At 41.3% G+C, this 19187-nt stretch overlaps 1 protein-coding gene across 3 annotated transcripts in view; it reads left to right on the top strand.

The window, feature by feature from the left end:
- Window positions 1-19187, top strand: part of PIK3C2G (phosphatidylinositol-4-phosphate 3-kinase catalytic subunit type 2 gamma) — a 250762-nt gene that overhangs the window by 211928 nt on the left and 19647 nt on the right. For all 3 annotated transcript variants that reach the window (XM_086885512.1, XM_086885513.1, XM_086885515.1), the window contains 3 exons: window positions 3192-3300; window positions 11625-11700; window positions 18920-19014. In XM_086885512.1, coding sequence (XP_086741638.1) covers window positions 3192-3300; window positions 11625-11700; window positions 18920-19014 — 280 coding nt within the window. The remainder of the gene's footprint in view (window positions 1-3191; window positions 3301-11624; window positions 11701-18919; window positions 19015-19187) is intronic.

The following is a 19187-nucleotide window of genomic DNA, read 5'->3' as shown; positions in this document are numbered from 1 at the left end:
CAGATCCAGAGCTGATGTTCCCCCAAGCTCGTGAGAAGCAATCTGAAAAATATGGTTTAAGATTAGTTAATTCCAGAGACTCTGTCTCCTGCCTGAGGGGGTTTTATTGACTCCTATTTGATTCATTATGGCTTTCTCACATGAACTGGTTTGCAGCAGCTGGTGAGAACTGAAATTTCACTAAACAAATACTGAAATTGCATGAATCGTGTTTTTGATTTGGAGATACTTGCAGGCTAACCATTAGGTTGTAAAATGAAATATTTAACAAGTACCTGTTTATGAATTTTTCCTGTGGTGAGCAGAGCCCTTTGAAAGGAAATACATTTTTCTTCAGAAACACACAAACCTCAGAAACGCTTTAGCGGATTTCAAAAATAATACTAGTCATTTTTCAGAAAAATCTACCTCTAATAAAATCCTTTGCAACATTTTCACTGCTAAAGAGCACTTCAGAACTCACAGAGGGTTAATCTGTGTATACTGAAGCTGTCTCTAGGAGCTCCAGTGCTTTATTGCCATAATTCAGTCCCAGCAGTATCCTGTCACTGCAGGACCTCTCCCTAAAATTGTGTTAAAACAATTCATTTTATGATGGTTTTTGATAGGCACGTTTTTCAGTGTTAAAATTTTGCGTTCTGTTCTAACAGAACTTCATTAATTTGAGGTTTTTCATGTATCCCAGATTTTATTCTAATAATAAAAACCTAATTATTTCTTTATAGGAAGTTATTACTGAAACTGCCATGCCATATCAGACCATTAGTCTGCCTGTGTGCTACAAAGCACCAACTCTGGCTGATGCCAGATGCTTCAAAGGAAGGAAAAAGCCTTGTTCCGCAATGTAATCACAAAATCATTTTTAAAATGTCTGATTAAAAAAAATTAAATGTTTGATATTGCTAGAATAATTGGAAATGCTCGCAGAAAGGACTTGGTTTCTGCTTTGTAATGATTCTGTGAAATTGTACATATTCATGTCTCATTAGGTGAAAACAATGAAATATGAGAGCGCTTCATACAAGTGCTAAATACTGAGTCTATTGTAAGAAATAAATGGCAAAAGCTCAGAGTTCTCAGAATCCGAAATTTTGCTATTGATATGTCCAATGCATATGTTCAGCCCATATTTAAAAGTTAGAAACACAGTTGCCCTAAGCAAGCCCTCGCACTCCCGCACCACCCTTCTCATTTGATTTCTGAGAGGGTATTAATTGTGTTTAATATCTGTTTTGTAAAATGCCAAAAATCTTTTCACCCAACAAAGCAGGAAGGGGACATATTTTATACACAGAACAACGTTCAGACAAGTAGGAAATGCAACGTGCTGTGCAGCACATCTGCAAGTTTATATTTTTCTGATCCATTTCAAGTAGATGCAAAGAATGGGAAGTTCACCTTTCCTAACACAAGGGCAATGCCACAGACACAATCCATCAAAAGCACAAAGGCCTTTAAAAGAAGGGTTCAGTTCATGTTGTCCTTCACTCCAGCAGTTATTGGTGCAATCAATCAGCAGCTCCTCTGTCCTCTGTTTGGCCACTGTGCTTTGGATGCATCTTCTGAGGGCCAGCCAAAGCCCTCTTGTTGTGTCACACAGACTAACTCATTTTAGGCTGCTTCCACCCCTTGAAAGAAGTCCTTTTGTGCCCCAGAGGAGCCCAGAGCACTCACAGGCTGTCTCTGTGTGCCAGATGACCTGGGCTCTATTTCTGTCTGTGTCGTGAACCAGGGTCGTGTCACTTTTCCCTCCTCCTTCTGTGTCCTGCCGCTGTGGTTTTGCCAGGGAGGATTCACCTCTTCCCATCCATCTGTGCAGCCCCTAACTGAGCCCTGATCCTCCAGTTGATGGGCAGGAATCACCAGAAGTCCCTACATCTCTGCAGCACGCTGGTGGCAGCTGGTCCCTGGCTGGTTTAATCGCAGGCTAAGCCACACCAGCGCTGAGCTTTTCCCTATGGGATTTTGCAGCTGCATTCCTAAAGGCTGGCCAAGTGTCCCTTTCCAGTGTATCACAAACTACACAGATCCTTTGTCTGAACCCTACAGGCACCTGTTGAGGTCCAGTGGATAAAAAAGCTCATAGCAGAAGCAAAAAAAGAGGTTTGTAAACAAGACACGCTTGAGTATTTACAGTGGTGGTGGAGGGACATGAAATACAACCAGATCAAAACTTCCACCTCTCTCTGTCTCATGCATTAGAGGACATAAAGCATAATGTTAATTATGCATCCTGCTATTAGCAATCCGTATCACAAAACCCATTATGTGCAATTTAACCCAGAGAGTTTTTCTAATGCTCCTTCAGCCTGGGAGATAAATACCCTTTGCCAGGGCAAGGTTAATACAAATTGATTATGTGTGTTGTTAAAACTCTAACCTTTTGACTCATCTAATATGCATTGTCTCTAAAATGCAAAGATGATTCAAGTGAAAAAATGGGAGGTTTTGACATTTTCAGCCACCAAAGTATTTGAAAATTGACATAAGGCCATTCTATGCATGTGTAATTTATTTACTAACACAAAATTAAATTAATCTTAATAAAAACTCGGCAAGAACATTACTTTTGCTATTTTTATTGTTATAGCTTTTTTTGGGGGGATTGATTTTGTTAGTGTGATGACCATTTGTTTTCATATATTATTTTAGTTATGCAGTACCTGAAATTAGATATGGGATCAGGACTCTACTCTGAAAACCTTATCTCCACTCTAAATAGCTGAGGTAAAAATGCAAGCAATGATATATTCATCAAATGTCACATTGTTGCTGTAAGGCTTTGGTGCTCAATGTTCTGTGGTAAGGATATGTCAGCTCTGGGCTGAGATCAGAGATCTGTTGTGCAAAAAGGCAGTGTTTTCTTGGCATCATCAGAGACCAGTTACTTAGCTATATTTAGAGCCCATAAAATGCAAAGAAGTGCCTTTTAGGATTTCTCTGTTTATTTACTTACTTTTAAATTAATTATTTAGAGAGAAAAAGTGCTTCAGTATGAGACAATTTACCAGCAAATTATTAGAAGAAGGTGAGTGACTGTAATGTGACCTGTAAGCTTACACTGTAAACATTCCTTCCCTTACCTGCAAAACCTCTTAGGAAGTCTTGGCTTTCTTCTGTTAAGTAGAGCTGGAAATATTTTCAGCAAATACAGTACAAGAATTCTGCTTAGGAATATTCTTCTTTTGCAGGTTTCCCCACTCGTGGCATTTACCTTTTACGGACCTCGAACATAAAAGAGTGAAGGATTTGAACCTCTATCTGAAGCAGCTATTAAGTGGCCCCAGGAAACTGGCTAATGTGAGCATTTCCAGTATTTCTTTTATTTGCACATGATTTCTAGCAGCATTTTACCAAAAAGGTTCAGGAAATTTTCCACTGCCTGTTTTGAAAAACAAAAAAACAAAAAAAAAAATACATAAGTGACACATTTTCTAATGATGCATTTTGGGATGGAGCCATTGCAACATTCATCAAAACTTAAGACAAAGACAAGTATGACTGAGAAATAGTTTATTAAACCTGGCAGGGCATTTTTCAGTAAAACTTTTCTTCCTTTGCTGCCATCGAAAAGTAGTGATTCACTGAATTTTTGACAGTAAGGAGTAGGTTCTGAGGAATGTAATGTCTAAAAAAAGAAGTAAGCTTTGAAATATTGAAAAGTCTGATTTTGACAGTTGTTAAATGAAAAGTTCCATTCTTTCAGCCCAGAAGTACCCTGTTCAAATTGTATTTAACAGGTAGAAGAAATAGTTTTGCAAACATAAAGCCTAACCCAGAATGTTTCAATAATATCAGAATGATGCACTGTGTCCATTAAAATTGGTGTTTTCTCATTTATTATTCATTATTGTTCTCTGAGGTTTCAGGTTTTCCTCCTGATTGATAATGGAAAACCAAAATGGTAACAAACATTGACTTTTCATTGTCTGAAGCAGCACAAAATCCAGGGTTGAGAGCAGCAAAGGGGCTACAGACACCCTGGGAAGATGTAAAATCATCATGCTGCATCACTTCAGAAGCTGAACGGTCAATCACTGACAGTGACACCAGGGTCTGAGAGAAAGGAGCATCCCAGTGAGCTTTTCCTGTCAGGAAAGCAGTCAGGGAGGGAAAAAGTGGTGTTTTATACTAGACCCCAGGCTGACAGAGAGGCTCAGGAAATTGCAGTGAGCCAAGGCACGAGCTCATGGCTGAGCGAGCTGTTTCACTGCTGGCACGTTCTGCAGCACAGCCTGGGCCTCTGCCAGGTGAGCCCTGTCATGTCCCATGGCCTCAGGGCCACAGCACAAACTGGGGCTGCTTTGCTTTCATGGCAGGGACAGACAAAGATGTTTGTATGACAGGATGTTTGTTCTCCAAAATCTCAAACATCTTGCAGGAGGGGGAAAAAGAAAAAATGTTTGCTGCCTAACTATATAACTTTCCCAGCTGTGACTTTGTAATGGAGATTAAAGAGGAAATTGTCCATATGCAAAACAAACAGGGGTATTCTTATTAATATGAATACAAATTCTAAGCCCTGAGTTGAAACTGAGAAGATCTCCAAAGAGGATAAAAATCTTTTTTGTCTCCCTGAGTTACACTTAATTTGTATGAACAGCTGACTTGGGTGCTTGGCTCCTTTGACTGACACTGCCAAAAAATCTGCTCCAGCCTGGGAAGATGGTTGTGCAAATAAAACACAAGAAGTTTCACCTCAGCATGAGGAAGGACTTTCTTACACTGGGGGTGGCAGAGCACTGAACTGAGGGTCATGGAGTCTCCCTCCCTGGAGACATTCTGAGCTCTCCTGGACATGCTCTGCATCACCTGCTGTGATGTTCTGATCACCTGGACATGTTCTGATCATCAGCTGTGGCTGATGATCTCCAGAGGTCCCTTCCAACCCTAAGGATTCTGTGATTCCTTTCTGACCCTCACATCAGGGCCACGCGTTTATTCTACATTAGCACCATTACACAGCTGAGGAAAAGCTGATCTAAGCCCTGACCTAGAAATGAAGAGCTCAGTGTCCTCTGCTGTGCTCTGAACTGCTGGAAGGTACATGGATTTTCCATTTGGGCCAAGCACTGCTGTGCAGAAGCCTAATCTGCAGCCGAAAAATTCCACTGCTGGGATAGTCGTAAGAACATTTCCTGGTCGCGAAAAGAAGCTCTGTTGTGCCTCCTGCTCCGTGGGGTAGCACTCAGCCAGAGCAGGTTGCATGGCCATGGGCTTCCCAGTGTCCTTCTTCCTGCCATGGGCTTCCCAGTGTCCTTCCTGCTGCCATGAACTTCCCAGTGTCCTTCTTCCTGCCCTGAATTTCCCAGTGTCCTTCCCCCTGCCATGAACTTCCCAGTGTCCTTCCCCCTGCCATGAACTTCCCAGTGTCCTTCTTCCTGCCCTGAATTTCCCAGTGTCCTTCCTCCTGCCCTGAATCTCCCAGTGTCCTTCCCCCTGCCATGAACTTCCCAGTGTCCTTCTTCCTGCCATGGGCTTCCCAGTGTCCTTCCTCCTGCCCTGAATTTCCCAGTGTCCTTCCTGCTGCCATGAGCTTCCCAGTGTCCTTCCCTCTGCCTCTGTGGGCCTGCAGACACAGCCCTGGAGCTGGGGACAACCTCCCAGCCCTGGAGCTCACCCATGGCTGAGGAATTCAGAGGGAACTGGATCTGCTCAGGGACAGCCACTGCCGTGGCTCCGAATGAGCTCAGGGGGACAACTTTCCAGGTTGGTACGGCCTGGAGAAATACTGGAACCATGAGAAGAAAGCCATTTTTGTACCTGTGAGGGCTGTGCTGCTGCTGGTGTGCTGGACTTGGAGGGCAAGGGATAACAAACAGAGGAAAGAGCAGATTGTTTCCATCCGTGAAGTGTTGCTGCACGTGGGAAATCATCTTTCTTACCCCCATGCAGCCAACCTGCAGTTCTTTAGAGTTATTGATACTCCATAAACACTGAATCGTGATTTTCAATTCACTATGCTTCTCCTGCTGGGAGGTGGGAGAAATTTAGAAAATAGTGACGTGTTCTGACCCACTTAGAACAAGGAGACCAGTTGGTGGGTAATTTCCTTTGTACTCCCTTCTTTTTACTTTTCACTTTGGTATGACTCTTTTAAAAATATTGTGGTGTCATCTTGGCTTTAGTCTGAGCAGAAAGCCAAGCTATGAGGCTTTCTTGATAAAAATAAATGCAATTATTTTGTCCCTTTTCATGCCTATGACAACTCTGAAGTCAAATTTGTCCTCGAAATGTTAAGGAGCCTGGCTCAAACCATTTAGTGAGTTGTCAGCTCTCAAGAATTATCAAACTGTCATTCCTATGAAATAATAAAACTATGTAGGAATAAATAATTAATTCATAAATATGTGATGAAATCTAGGAAGATCAGTTGCCTGTAGATCAAGATTCCTTTTACTTCCTTGCTACAGTCATTTCTTTATGCTGAATTGTAGCTGTAATATATTGTAGCTGTAGTAGTCTGGAGTATTGTCTGAGATAGGGAGAATAGCTTTTATTTTGTTATAAAACACCCTTGTAACACTTGTAATCACTGTAAACACATTACCCTAAATGACTAGGCACCGTTTTCTGCTCTGAATAATTTAGTCCAGTCCACACAGGACTGAATACATGCTTGGTTCTACCAATCAAGTAATTATAAATCCTAGAAATGAAGAAAGAATCAAATTACATCCAAATTCCTTCTTCAGTCATGCCATAAATGCAAGCTTTTTAGTCCAGACTAAGTTCTGATTATGAAAATTTTATTATAATTAAGAGTAAGCCAGAATGTCACTGATCTTTTCTGCTAAATGGTTGGAACAAAGGAGGAGAGGTGGAAAACCGCTGCCTTCTTATTTGCACTGGAGCTCAAATGGAGCTGAATGTTTCTTCAAACCTTTCTTTAATGAACAGAAATTTTTTCTTCCTCTGTCTCTGAATTTTAGTGCCAGATCCAGTAAATGCAGAAACATCAGTTGATGGAAATATTCATCTTGGACCAGTTTAAATTCTTAAATATGCTCATGTCCATCCCTGTTCAAGGCTTTTTTTTAAAAAAAAAAAGTCTGTAATTTCAAGCATAAGCCTCACTTAGTTACTTTTATTGAAGAACTGCCTAGAATAGGAGTCCTTTCTTAAATTCAGGTTAGCATGGTTATAAATAACTCCTTTACCAGACTGTGTTCCTGAACAAGCTGTATTCATTACATCAATCACTACCATGCAGAAGTTGATGCACCTTCCTTGTCCTACTGAGTCTATTAGGACAGGATGCAGAACAGCTTTCAGCACCATTTTTTGTTTGATTTTAAATTTCATTCTACTTGTCCCAAACCAGTGTCAATATTTCTGATCACAGCAAAAGAATCTTTAGTTCTGGGCCCTCTGCACCACTGCTGACTGACTCATCATCTGCATACACTGAAATACCTGAGTTCTTTAGATCTGCAGGGCAAAATTCTCAACAGTCTTCAGAGTTTTGAGTTTGCTTCTTTGAGTTTTGCTCTGTTGAATGGTAAAACAACCAAGTTACATCACCAATAAGAGGTGAAGCACCCAGAAATACTGAACTGAAGGCTGACAACATGGAAGAGGACAAAAATATATGTTCCCAAAGCATAAAGTGAGTCTGTGACAAAAGACAGCTGCTGACCATTGTAATTTTTCTCTGTTTCACTCAACTCCAACTGAGTGATGGGCTGGATGGAGACTGCAGCCCAAATCTCATGACACAAATTAGGGCTGCCCTAGTGGCTTGTCATTTTTTGACTGTATTTTGGGCAGGTTTTGCACTGCCTGGAGACACAGAGCAGGGTAAGGCCCTATTAATTAAGTTTGGTGTCAAACACAATAGTAAGTGCAGCTGTACAGCAGATTATTCAGTAAAAAAAAAACCTAAAACAAACAAAATGTCCTTTGGAGTTTGAGTCTATAAAGATTTCCTAAGTATCCAAATTAACTGAGGACTTTAGAGGTGAAGATAAACCTTGTGCAGGCAGGTAAGCAAACAGTGATGGTGTTTCAGCTGTGGATAGGTTCTATAAACAGCTTTATAGTGACTTATAGGCTTTGTAAGAGGACTTTAAAGAGGATGTAAATGAAAATGATTGTAAATTATGTTCACTCATCTTCAAACACACAGTAAAAACCAGGACCACAGCATTGTTCTAGGGTGACTAATGTTTTACACTGTAAAAGTAATCAATTTGATAAGAGCTTCCCATATTTCATTTCTGTTTTATTCACTAGTGCTCCTTGGGATTTGCAGAGAGGAGGAAAAAGGCTCCCACGTGCCTGTATGGGGCTACATAACGTGGGGGAACAAAGTGCTCCCAGGGTTTGTAGGTCCCTTAAACTCCCACCACTCCTGTGTTCCTGTGGCAAGGCATCCAGCAGAGCCAAAATGGGGAGGGTTCAAAGTCCTCTCTCTTTTCCTGTCCTTTCCTGAAGTTATAACAGCTGCAGCAAGGTCAGCTTTTTTCTGGTTTCTTTCTTTCCTGCTGATTCTCCATCCTGTTAAAGTATTACAGGAACATGGGTGTTCTCCGACCCCAATTCTACTCTAACACAGCTGAAAAGAAAGCAGAAAGCAGAGGGGAGGTTGCTTTTCCTTCTATCAAAATTAAATCTGGCTTGAAATCTGGCTGTGTTTCACAAACTGCAGAGTGTTTTTCTAGTTAGTCTCTGATGGAGAGCAGCAGACAAATGCTGCCATGCTGCAGTAGTGCAGTGCCAGCCCCACAAGGCCGCTGAAAATATTTTATTTCAGTGGTATCCTAGTGCAAGTAAAGGTGGAATTTGTCCCTTTTGAGTTAAATGGCTGAAAAAAGGTCTGTGAGTTCTAGCCAGATTGACCACACATACCACACAGTCTGCTCCTCTTTGGGCTAATGTGTTGAGTGAACTGCAAAAATATCAGAATTACCTATTGAGGATTACTGTCTTGTTAGGTAAGAATGGTAAGACAAGTGATAGGAGGATTTCCTAAAAGCCCCAAGTGGGCAGTATTTTAGGGAATTTCCATTTGCTGATTTAAAGGTAAGAATTTCCAGGTGGGAAAAGGGTGAGTGAGTTCTTGTGGTCATCCTCAGTGCCTTCCTTTCTGCCAAGACCATCTCTGAGATTCTCACCCACAGTCACGTCTGTGTAACAAAAACTGCTGGGTTAGAAATGGGCTCTCTCCACCTTAAAACAGCTCATACATATGTTCAGACAGATCTGTTTCTATTTAGCAGTGTTCTTGGGCGCAGGCTGAATTCTGTGCCTCAGCCCCATCAGCTGGGGTCTCACAGGTTTAGGAATCACCTGAAAGTTCAGAGCATTTTTTTGAGGTCAGCTGAAAAAGGGGGAACTTAATAAGGCACTTCCACATTTTCTGGTGGAAATCTAAGTGGTGGAGTCCTGCAGCAGGGAGATTAGCACAGGTCAGGGGAAAATTGCTGTCTTTTAAATAACAGTGTGCAAAATGCTTATCTCCACAAACACCCAGGAGACATCCAACCATTGCTTTTTAAGCACTTAGCCCTGGACAACCTGCTGCATCTGCTCCTGCCACTTGATCTCTTCCATTAAGTTTCTGCATTCCTTCTGCCCAACATCAGCCTTGCTGCTTCCCCTCAGGCTTCAGGACCTGCTGAGTGTGATGGGCCCACAGGCCAGGAAAGCTTTGCCATCAGCTGTGGCACCAGCAGGGTCCATGCCCGTCCTGTTCACTCCTGTTGTAAGCTCTGCACGATTCCACTTCTGTACTTAAACCAAATGTCTTCTTTTCTTCAGCATTCTCTCCTTTAGAATGAGATTTTGGAATTATTGCCTAAAACAACCTCTGCACCTACTATGTACAAACCTCTTGGTTCCTGCATTTCCATTTATTGCAGAAAGAGTAGGTGGAGGGAAGCAGAAAGAACGCCATGCTGCTCAGTGTGGAATTTTTCATTTCTCTTTCAAGTCAGTCTGTGTATCTTTATTTCCACCTCCTGCCTAATTCTCTCAAGGTCTTTGAACTCATAGGGCCACTTAAGTTTCTCTGCTTATTTTCATGCTGTCGAATAAAGGCTGGGCTGCCAAAAATATACTCTCAACCCTGGAGATTTCCTTCACTTGGGAGCTGTGCTGGAAGAGAGAGTGAAGGTCCCCTAGGGCATAACTCTGCTGTTTAAAGCTACTGGAAGCTGTGGCAGGTGTATGGGCTTTCCCCTGAAAGCTGTCTTCATCAGATGAGAGAATAATTACTCGTGCTCAGCACAGACAGGTGTATTGGCAGTCCACTGCTAATAACTTAAGGATCTGTCATTCAATTCAAGGAAAACAATTATGTTAGGTTTTCTTTCTTTTCTTCTTTTTTATTTTTTCCCTGATTTTTATTTGAAAGAATATAGCAGTGTGGGAGGAAAAACTCCAAACAGTAGAGTGAAATATGAAAGGCAACTGTTAAAATAAATCCAGATTTCTAAATCTTATCTCTCCACTGAACATATACATCTGTTCCTCTGTCTGCTGTAACCACATGTTAACTCCTCACTAGCTGCTTTTGTCACTACCCTATTCCTTTTCTTTTTTCCTTGCACAAATTATGCTACATCTTGTCAAATGGAAACAACACAAATACTACATGAAGCACATCTTGCTGATAAGAGACATGGTATTTTCCACTGACTGGAAAAAAACAATGGTGACATTTTAATGCTGGAATCTTGAAAGTCTCTTGTCCTACCCATTCATTACAGTGTCAGTCCAAGTAACATCAGCATGAGTGTAACAATCCTAACCATCTTAAAGAATGGCCGTTCTGAATTATGGCTTTATGAAAAGCTAATAAAATGCAATTACTGTCCAGCTTTGATTCAGAGTCATAAGAGTCCATTTAAGAATTCAGTTTTTATTGCCTTGCAAAATACTGAAATCTGGGGATTTGGTTTATTGTTTTAATTCTCTCCAGCTGGATGTAACTACCTGTTATATATGTTCACTAGAGCAGCACAGGTCAGTACATAAAAATAAAAGTTACAGCAGTACATAAGGTGGATTACTCTTTTAAACAGGATGGTGAAATATGATCATGCCTTTCACTCCCTGTGGGTTTCTGGTAGGATTTGACTGTGTATGGAGCTTTTCAGCGTGAGTATCCATTAAGCTGCCGTGGGAGGGAGGTTTGCACAATATCTGAGCCTCAGGGAGGCACACACAGGGTCAGGTACTTGGGGTCAGTCCCGTGCCAAGGGCAAGTTTCCTGCTGGCTACAGAGCTCACAGTAAAGACAGCCTCCTGCCTTTGTTTCACAGAGGGACTGCTCTCTCAAAGTACTTGCAGCTGCTAATACAAATCTTGAGCTACTGGAGATGGAGTAGGAGCACAAATCTCTGCAGCTCACTGCTGTCTCAAAGTGTGCTGACAGAAAGGGGCCAGGTGGGCAGCAGTGCAGCATCCCTGGGAGTGCTGAAGGACATCATCATCCTCCCAGGGCCTGGGCAGAAGTCACTCCCTGGGTTCCTAGCTCATGGTCACGGGGGAAAAGCTCTCTTTTATTACTAACTCTAATGTATGCATTAAAAATTACCAGCAAGCTTCTTGAAGGGGAATGATACAAGGAACAGAGTGCAACATATGATATTAGCTCTAGTGTTTGTATTCTCTTTCAGAATGAGCTTGTACTCAGCTTCTTTCTCAATTGGTCCAAAAATACCTTGGCAGAAGATTCATCATCTGTGACCTTAGGTATGTGGATTACCAATCTTATTTCTTCTCTAAGAAATGATAATCCTTGCTAGCTGGTGAGTCTAAAATGTTTAGATGGTTTGGATTTTTTTTTTATGATATAAGGATACCAACAAATAATTCCTGATTCTCAAGGTCTTTGAAAATGTGTTACTAATGCCACCTGTAGATTTCTTTCTTTCTCATATTCCTTTCAGCCTCGCTTCATTTCTTTTTGCATAAACACGCCTATATGCAAGACAGAAGTTTATTTACACAAATTGTGGCAAGTTCCTTGTTTTACAAAACAAAATATTCAAAGATTTTGGAGGAAAGGATGTGAGTCATGACAAAGCACAATGTGTGCTTGCACAAGCGAAGAAAATCAGGGGTGACTTCTAAAGTAATTTTCACAATGAGTGGAGCAAGTAAATAACAGAACATTATGTTAATGCTTAGGCATACATTATTAATGACTGTGGTAATTCACTTCTTGCTAAATGAGATGCTGCACTGTTCCCTTAGCCTATCTAAACACTTAACCCATTTTCCTCTTCTGTCCAGTGCCTAATTTAATCTAATTTCTGACATTACAGCATTAAGAGCCAAAGCATAAACCATAAAAAGTAAACTCTGAATGTTTATTGTCTTCCACTGCTTTTGTTCTGCACTGATAATAATCTTCTGTACTCAGTTTTTAGGCAAAATAAAACCTCATAAAGGAGTCTGCAGCTGCACTCTGCACCACAACAATTCAGCTGGTTGTTATGTGCTCCAAGTGATAGGATAGTTTCCAAGATCATCAGTTTTCCACATTTCAGAAAGGATTGTATCTCTGCATATTTAGTTTGCATGTCCATTAAGTTAATTTAATCCCTCTACAGACAGAGGTTTCATTATCTCTTTTGCTGGGACCATTTTTTTTTTTTTTTAAATCCATCAGAACAAAATAAATCCCACTCTGGCTTCTCAGCCTTTGGAAGGCTCCCCCTGTGAGGAGTTTATTTGATTAGGGCATGCATTATCATATTAAACCCATTATGACTATTGAAAATTATTAATGGTTGCTCTAGCTTTTACAAAGGATCGAGGAGATAATGCAAAGATCTCCTAGGTGTTAGGAACATGTAATCTGGGTCCATGGGCTGCATCTTTCTGTAGGTGTCTTTAAGCAAAGATACAGATGTCAGAGTGAGCTGTGGCACAAAGCAGTCAAAGTCACAGAATAATTTTGCTATGTCACTAATATTCAGCTGCCTAATTACTACAGAGAATCTGAGTGTAAAAGTTTTATGCAGAATCACGAACTGAATCTATAAAAAAAATTGAGAAATAACTTGCAACATCATAATTCCTACAGTGGAGTCCTGAGCCAGTATAGTCTGAAGGATGAGCCATCTATTTTTGTTGTCAGTGACAGCAAAATCAAGGAAGAGAATGAAGAAACAGAGGCAAGAATGTGTTTAGTGGGTGTTTGATGAAAGCTGTGTGTCAGGTAACCCAATCTGTTCCTCACTGTGTGGTTACTGGTGGTGAGGGTCACAACATGCCTGGGGAAGATTAGGGTGCCCCTGGCCTTGAGCAGTCAGGTTACAGGGGGATTCTCTTTTTCCTGTCCCAAAACTCTGCCTTTTAAAGTTTGCATACTTCACTTCTAGACTTAGGGCAAAACCTTTGTTTAAGACAGAGGAAAGTAACAAATGAAACCCAAACCACAGACAAAAGCAGCTCTCTTTAGCCTAGAAAATTGATCTCTGTCATTTACTGATAAACCAGCAGCAGCACACAAGGTCCAGGCAATGAGTTTCAACCTGGTAAAACCAGGGAACAGGAATCATGGCCTGAGTTGCTCTGGGTACTGCACCATTTGTGGTGAGCTGTGGAAGCAGGTGAGCTCAGCTATCAGAGGGAGACCTGCCATGCCTGTGCTGACTGCCCACCTGAGAAATCTGTTGAGACATAGATATTTCACAGATGTTTTTCCATTCCTCACCTCCTCTTTGGAGTCAGGCTGCTGCCATGCCCCAGTGAGCTCACTGAAATCTTTATTCCATGGCATTCTGCACGCTGTTGGCATCCAGAGGAGACACAAGCCCAGCCAAGGCAGGAGGAGGTGTCTGGTAGCAAACAAGGAGCTGCTGGGAGGATCAAAGTGACCCCAGAGGTTCTTGCTGGCTGAGGGTGTCCAGAAACACTCTTGATTTGAAGGTAAACTCTGTAGTAACACCACAGCCAGTCTGGGGAGGAATTGAGTTCACTGAGCCTGCAGGAAACAGGTGGTTGCCATGAAAAAAAGATACGTTTTTTTCCCCACAAATTTAATTTCTTTCTGAGGTTATAGGGGTCTTAATATTTGTCTGTTTTGAAAAATAACTCAAGTTTAATATGGGCTGTAGCTTTCCATGGGTCTGGCAACTTCTCTCTCAAGCAAAAAAAAAAACATCTCTCTCTTGGTAAGGATCAATATGAAATAAGATTAATGCCCAATAGGATCAGGTTATGAATTTTGATCAAACCAGCATCTTTCTCTTACAGTGCTTTAATTTATAAATGTTGTAGGTAATTACACTTACTAAAGTAAAATAAAAATTAAAATTTATGAATTTGTACTCTGCTCCCAGCAATAGAGAGATTAGAAATCAGTGTTAAATTTACTTGACATGAATACTGAATCAGTACTCCCAGTGGGGTGAGTTCTGAATTATACTGGATATTGTCAGCATTTCAGTATACCAAGCTCACTACAAGGCAGTGAGAGCAGATATCAGGAATGATTTCACAATCAGAGTTTTATAAAAGCCTTTTAAAAAAAGGAACAAAGAAAGAAAAATCTATAAAAACCAATTTTATATCAAACTTGCTTATTTTCCTTCTCCTGAGTTTATATCTCCTGAAAATATTGCTAATTCAGCCTGTTTTGGTTCTGCTATGGGCTATAACACAGTACAGCCCAGCCCCAATTCTGGCACATTTAAATAGTGCTCCATGTGTTTATATGATCCTCTGTCCCTGAGGTGCAGTAGGGAGCAGGTTCTGTGCCCTTGTCAAGGGAGATCCAAGCTTTCCAGGGAGATTTCAATATGATATCCCCCTCCATGGAGATCCACAGTCCCCATAAACTGTCCCTGAGCAGAATAAGTCTCTCTTGCTCATGTCCCATAGTGTTCTGATCTTCTGAAGCTGCTCGCTCTTGATGTAAAGTTTTGCCACAAGTTGCATTCCTGATTTAGTCCCATTGACCCATGAGCACCTCAGGTTGGCCTGGAGGACCAAAGCCCTGAGACAGTCAGTGTATTCAGAGCTGGCTGCATGAAGTCAGATCCTTTGGAGGCTGTAACTAAAGCAGGCAGCTGGTTGGCTTGGGGCATTCAACCCCAGCCCTGGAAAACCAAGCAGGTTCCAGTACTCTTTGATGTCAGGTGTCAAAACAGGCTGTCACCAAGAAGAAAGGTCTAAGAAAAATCTGAGGGTGCAGAATACAGAATAACACTGAGCTCCCTAATGGCAGTGTGTTGACACTTAGTTAATTAGTTTCTTCACATTGCTTTGCAGTCCACATGTGAAATGCAATGTATTATTAAGTTACAGTTTCCCTATTGATTTTGTCAGCAGCACCTTCCACGCCATTTATACTTCTCAAATGTTGTGCCCAGTGTAATGCAGAGCTTGGTTTGAAATGCTGCTGAGGAAAGCATTGCACAAATGGTGGAATGAGGAGCTGGTACTTCTCCAGCATGCCAGAAAAGACCACCCAGATTAAAGCAAAGAACTGCACATTTGACTACTGTGACGGTCATTTCACCTTCAGTAGAAATCTGGATGCTAATTGCCTTCATTTCTTCATTTGAAAAGACAAAAAGGACCCACAGTTTCCTCATGTTTATGTTCCCTGATAAGAGATTATGAACTGGCAGTGTTTGGGTTTTTCTGTAGTAGGGTTGGTGGCTGACTTCCACTTGGAACTCTGGGCTACACAGGCAGGAATCAGATAGGAAAAAAATTACAAATGCTCCAGGGGTCCTCATTTGGTATTTGACAGCTTTTCCATGGACACCAGAGAGTGAAGAATCGATCCCTGGTGGGGAATTCTTGCTTCAGCTGTAGCCAGTGCAACTTTGCCCAGTACCTACAGCAGACCAGCACTTGGTCCTTGTCTAAAATCAGCTGCAAGTAGGGTGTGACACTCCCCAAAAATGTAGGGCCCGAGCTCAAGTCCATCTGCTCAAGCTGGATTGATTGGAAGTAATTAATGTATGTGTATTATATTATTATTTGAAGCTAAAATCACCTGGACTTCAAAGAGGATATGATCTAGCACTGGGTGTGGGAAAATTGAAAATACACCAGCTGAGTGTAGCTAACAGTAACGGGGTTTTGCTATGAAATGTAAGCAACAGTGGTCTCTTCAATGTTTATCAGATTTCCCATGCTCTGTTATTTTTTATTTCCTTTCCTTTTATTTTTATTTCCACTAGTACTCAATTTATCTCATAGTAAGAGCAAATATTATAGTAATACTTGTGTCCATAGTGTATGTTTCAGACTTTGCATAATCAATCAGAAATGAATTTTCTGTGGTTATTTTGGGGGTTTTGTTTTGTTTTCTTTTGGGTTTTTTGGTTGTTTGTTTTTGTTTTTTTTAGAAACTAATTTACATTTCTTACTTTCAAGGATAAAATAAAAACCAACTCCCACAGAGAAACTCCTTCACTGGATATAAGCACCACACTGTAAAAATTAATGAAAAACAAAGGCACTGGTAGTGCTGGTAGGAAAGGGAAGGCACAGTGGCCAGCTGGATTCTGATGATGTAATTTAGCCTCTAAAATCTGTTGCTCTTGCTAAACCACTCATGGTGACTCACTACAATTCACAAAATTAACAGAGCCCCACAAGTGAATCGTGTCCTTATGTTAAAACACAACTTCCCTTGTATTACACTGAGTGTAACAGTCTAGAATTCTACATTTCCTGTTGCTAATTCAAGGCAAAAGGACTCACAGCTTAAGAAGAAAAAAAAAAAGGTAAAGTAGCTTTGCATGAAAAAAAAAAAAAAAAAGAGGAATTGAATTTTATGGGCTTCCTCTTAGCCTGGAAAAAAACTCAGTGTTGTCTGGTTCATGGAGTTTTCATCCTCTGTCCCTCCCTGTTCCTATTTGCATACCACAAGAAGTGAAATAAGGAAAAGTCTTGCCAAGTGATTTGTCAAGGTTCATAAGGGAGAATAACTGCTACTTGGTGTTCTAAGTCCCAGCTCAGTGATTTCTTCCTGAAATTTCAATTCTTCAAGAATATCTCGGGCCCTTCTCTAGTTAGGATGTGATTAAAAATGTATTTTTGTAGTCTCTACAGGGGAGGCATTGGAGATGGATTCATATTCTGAAATTCCATTCCAAGCATCATAAACTCAGCAGTGCTGGTATCCAGGCTGCCTGGAAAAATTATATTATGGCAGCTGCATGTACACACTGTGTTATTTCTAATTCATTCGAGTTCCCTTCCTTAGGATAAATGGCAATTACAGCGGCTCTCTGGCTGTCAGTAGTACATGACACCACTGTCATTGTGTCTGCTGAGCAGTTATTTTAGTCTCTGTTCGCTCCAGAGGTTACACATTTGGTTTCCTCAGAAAAATACACCCAGTGTGGCTTATTCATTATAACAGCCTCATGCTGCCTCCTGTGCTGAGCCACAGAGCAAAGGCTGAGCAGAGGGAGTTGCATTTCTTGCTGCCACCGCCCTGGCTGTAAGAGCTCTGGGGCACATGTGGGGAGGAGAGGACATGAGCGAGACAGGGAGTGCCCAGGTGTCAGCTGAGGATGAAAGGGACTCATGGGAACCCTCCTGCTACCCAGGGGAACAGTCCTGGTACTCCCTGAAAAGCCTCCTGTGGCAGTGCATGACCCTGGCTCGTGGTGGCTCTTCTTACGTCCTCATCATCCTTTCCCACTGCCTCTGCTTCTCAGAAGATGTGTTTCTATTTAAAGAATTAATTACCAGTGTATTGTCTTGTCTGGTGTTGTTATGTCACCCTGCAGCAGGTTCAGGGCTGCTGTGTCAGTGACAGATCCCAAGGTGCAGGGAGGAGAGCAGCACTTCTCTGTCTCAGGTCTCTGTTTTAACAGGGAGGAGGGAGAGCAGAGCCCAGCTCATGAGACATCCTTGTTGTGTTGTAAGCCTTGCAGGATTGAGTTCTTACTTTTTTGGGGTAAATGAGTGGTTGTAATACAGCTTTGGTCTTAATTAAATGTAGCCCTATTTGCCTGAATAAAACCAGGCCACTTCACACGGGCAGTGTCTGGGCTGTCCTCACTGACCAGGTGGTGCAAAATGGCTCAAGCCCAGCTCCTCAGCCCCTGCTCAGGCGAAACACTACAAAATAAGGAGGTCAGATGGACATTGAGGAGAGGTTTTGCTCACCATTACCTGATTTACAGTGGTAAAAGGCATCTTTTCTCTGCTGTGTTTCCCTGCTGCCTCTGCAGGGCAGGTAAACCACATTACCAGCTTCAAGGACACACCTTTCTGGCACTGAAGACAGCTGGCTCAGTGCCTCCAGCAGAAAGATGGAGCAGGATTTGCTTAGTCATTTCTTCCACCTTATGAGACTGATTCTTCTTGCTTGGAAAAGGAGAAATAGCTTTTTTTCAGTGGGAATTGTATCAGACTCCTAAAGTGCATCTTAGTAGAAAAATCTATGAAAGCAATGGGTTGCATGAAAACCAACTTGGAATACATAAAGTACAGAAAGAGGAAGAGAGAATTTATATGTGATGTTGTTTCTCTAACTTGTTTTGGAGCTGGTCAGGAAACTTGCTCTTTTTTCCCTTTGTTATTTTTTTCCTTTCTCTTGGAAACTGGAAGAAAAAAAAAATAAAATCCAGTGTTTTTAACCAGACAGAACTGCAACAATAGTGAATAGTGTCATCAGTGACTGCCAAAAAAAAAACCCACCCCAATTATTTGTCACTCAAGCATTAATTTCCCACTGAATTTCAGACTGATGGCAATTAGTAAACAGAAAATCTCACTGGCAGTTAACAAACAGGAAGGAAAATGAGCACTGCATGTCAGACCACTTTCTTCCATCACACTCCTTATCCGTGTTTTCTAATTTCATCCCTGATTTAAGCACAGAGCAGGTTTTAATATGTTAGCTAACATATATTTCAATATTTTACAGATCTGCTTCCTCTAAGTTGTTAACTAAAAAAAAATCAAGCTGTCTGGCCTTTTTTAGGTCCTCAGTCAGCTGGTCACAATCCTGGAGTACAACTGGTCATATCCTACGAGAACAGCCGTCTGACAATAATGCTGAAGCACATGAGGAACCTCGTGAGTATTTTTATCAGAATGTGTAACCTGTAAGTCCTTGCATTTGCAGAGTACTGTGAAAACATTAATCTTCAAACAGCCTTTCTGGGAGAGCTAATTTCAACTCAAAGTAGTGATAGTGCTGCTCTGTCATGATTTAACAATTGGTTTTTCCCTTGGAGCTCACTCAGAAT

Source organism: Cyanistes caeruleus, chromosome 4 (genome assembly GCF_971803275.1).
Source record: "Cyanistes caeruleus chromosome 4, bCyaCae1.hap1.1, whole genome shotgun sequence".
Classification (NCBI taxonomy): domain Eukaryota; kingdom Metazoa; phylum Chordata; class Aves; order Passeriformes; family Paridae; genus Cyanistes; species Cyanistes caeruleus.
This window is presented reverse-complemented; position numbering and strand designations above follow the sequence as displayed.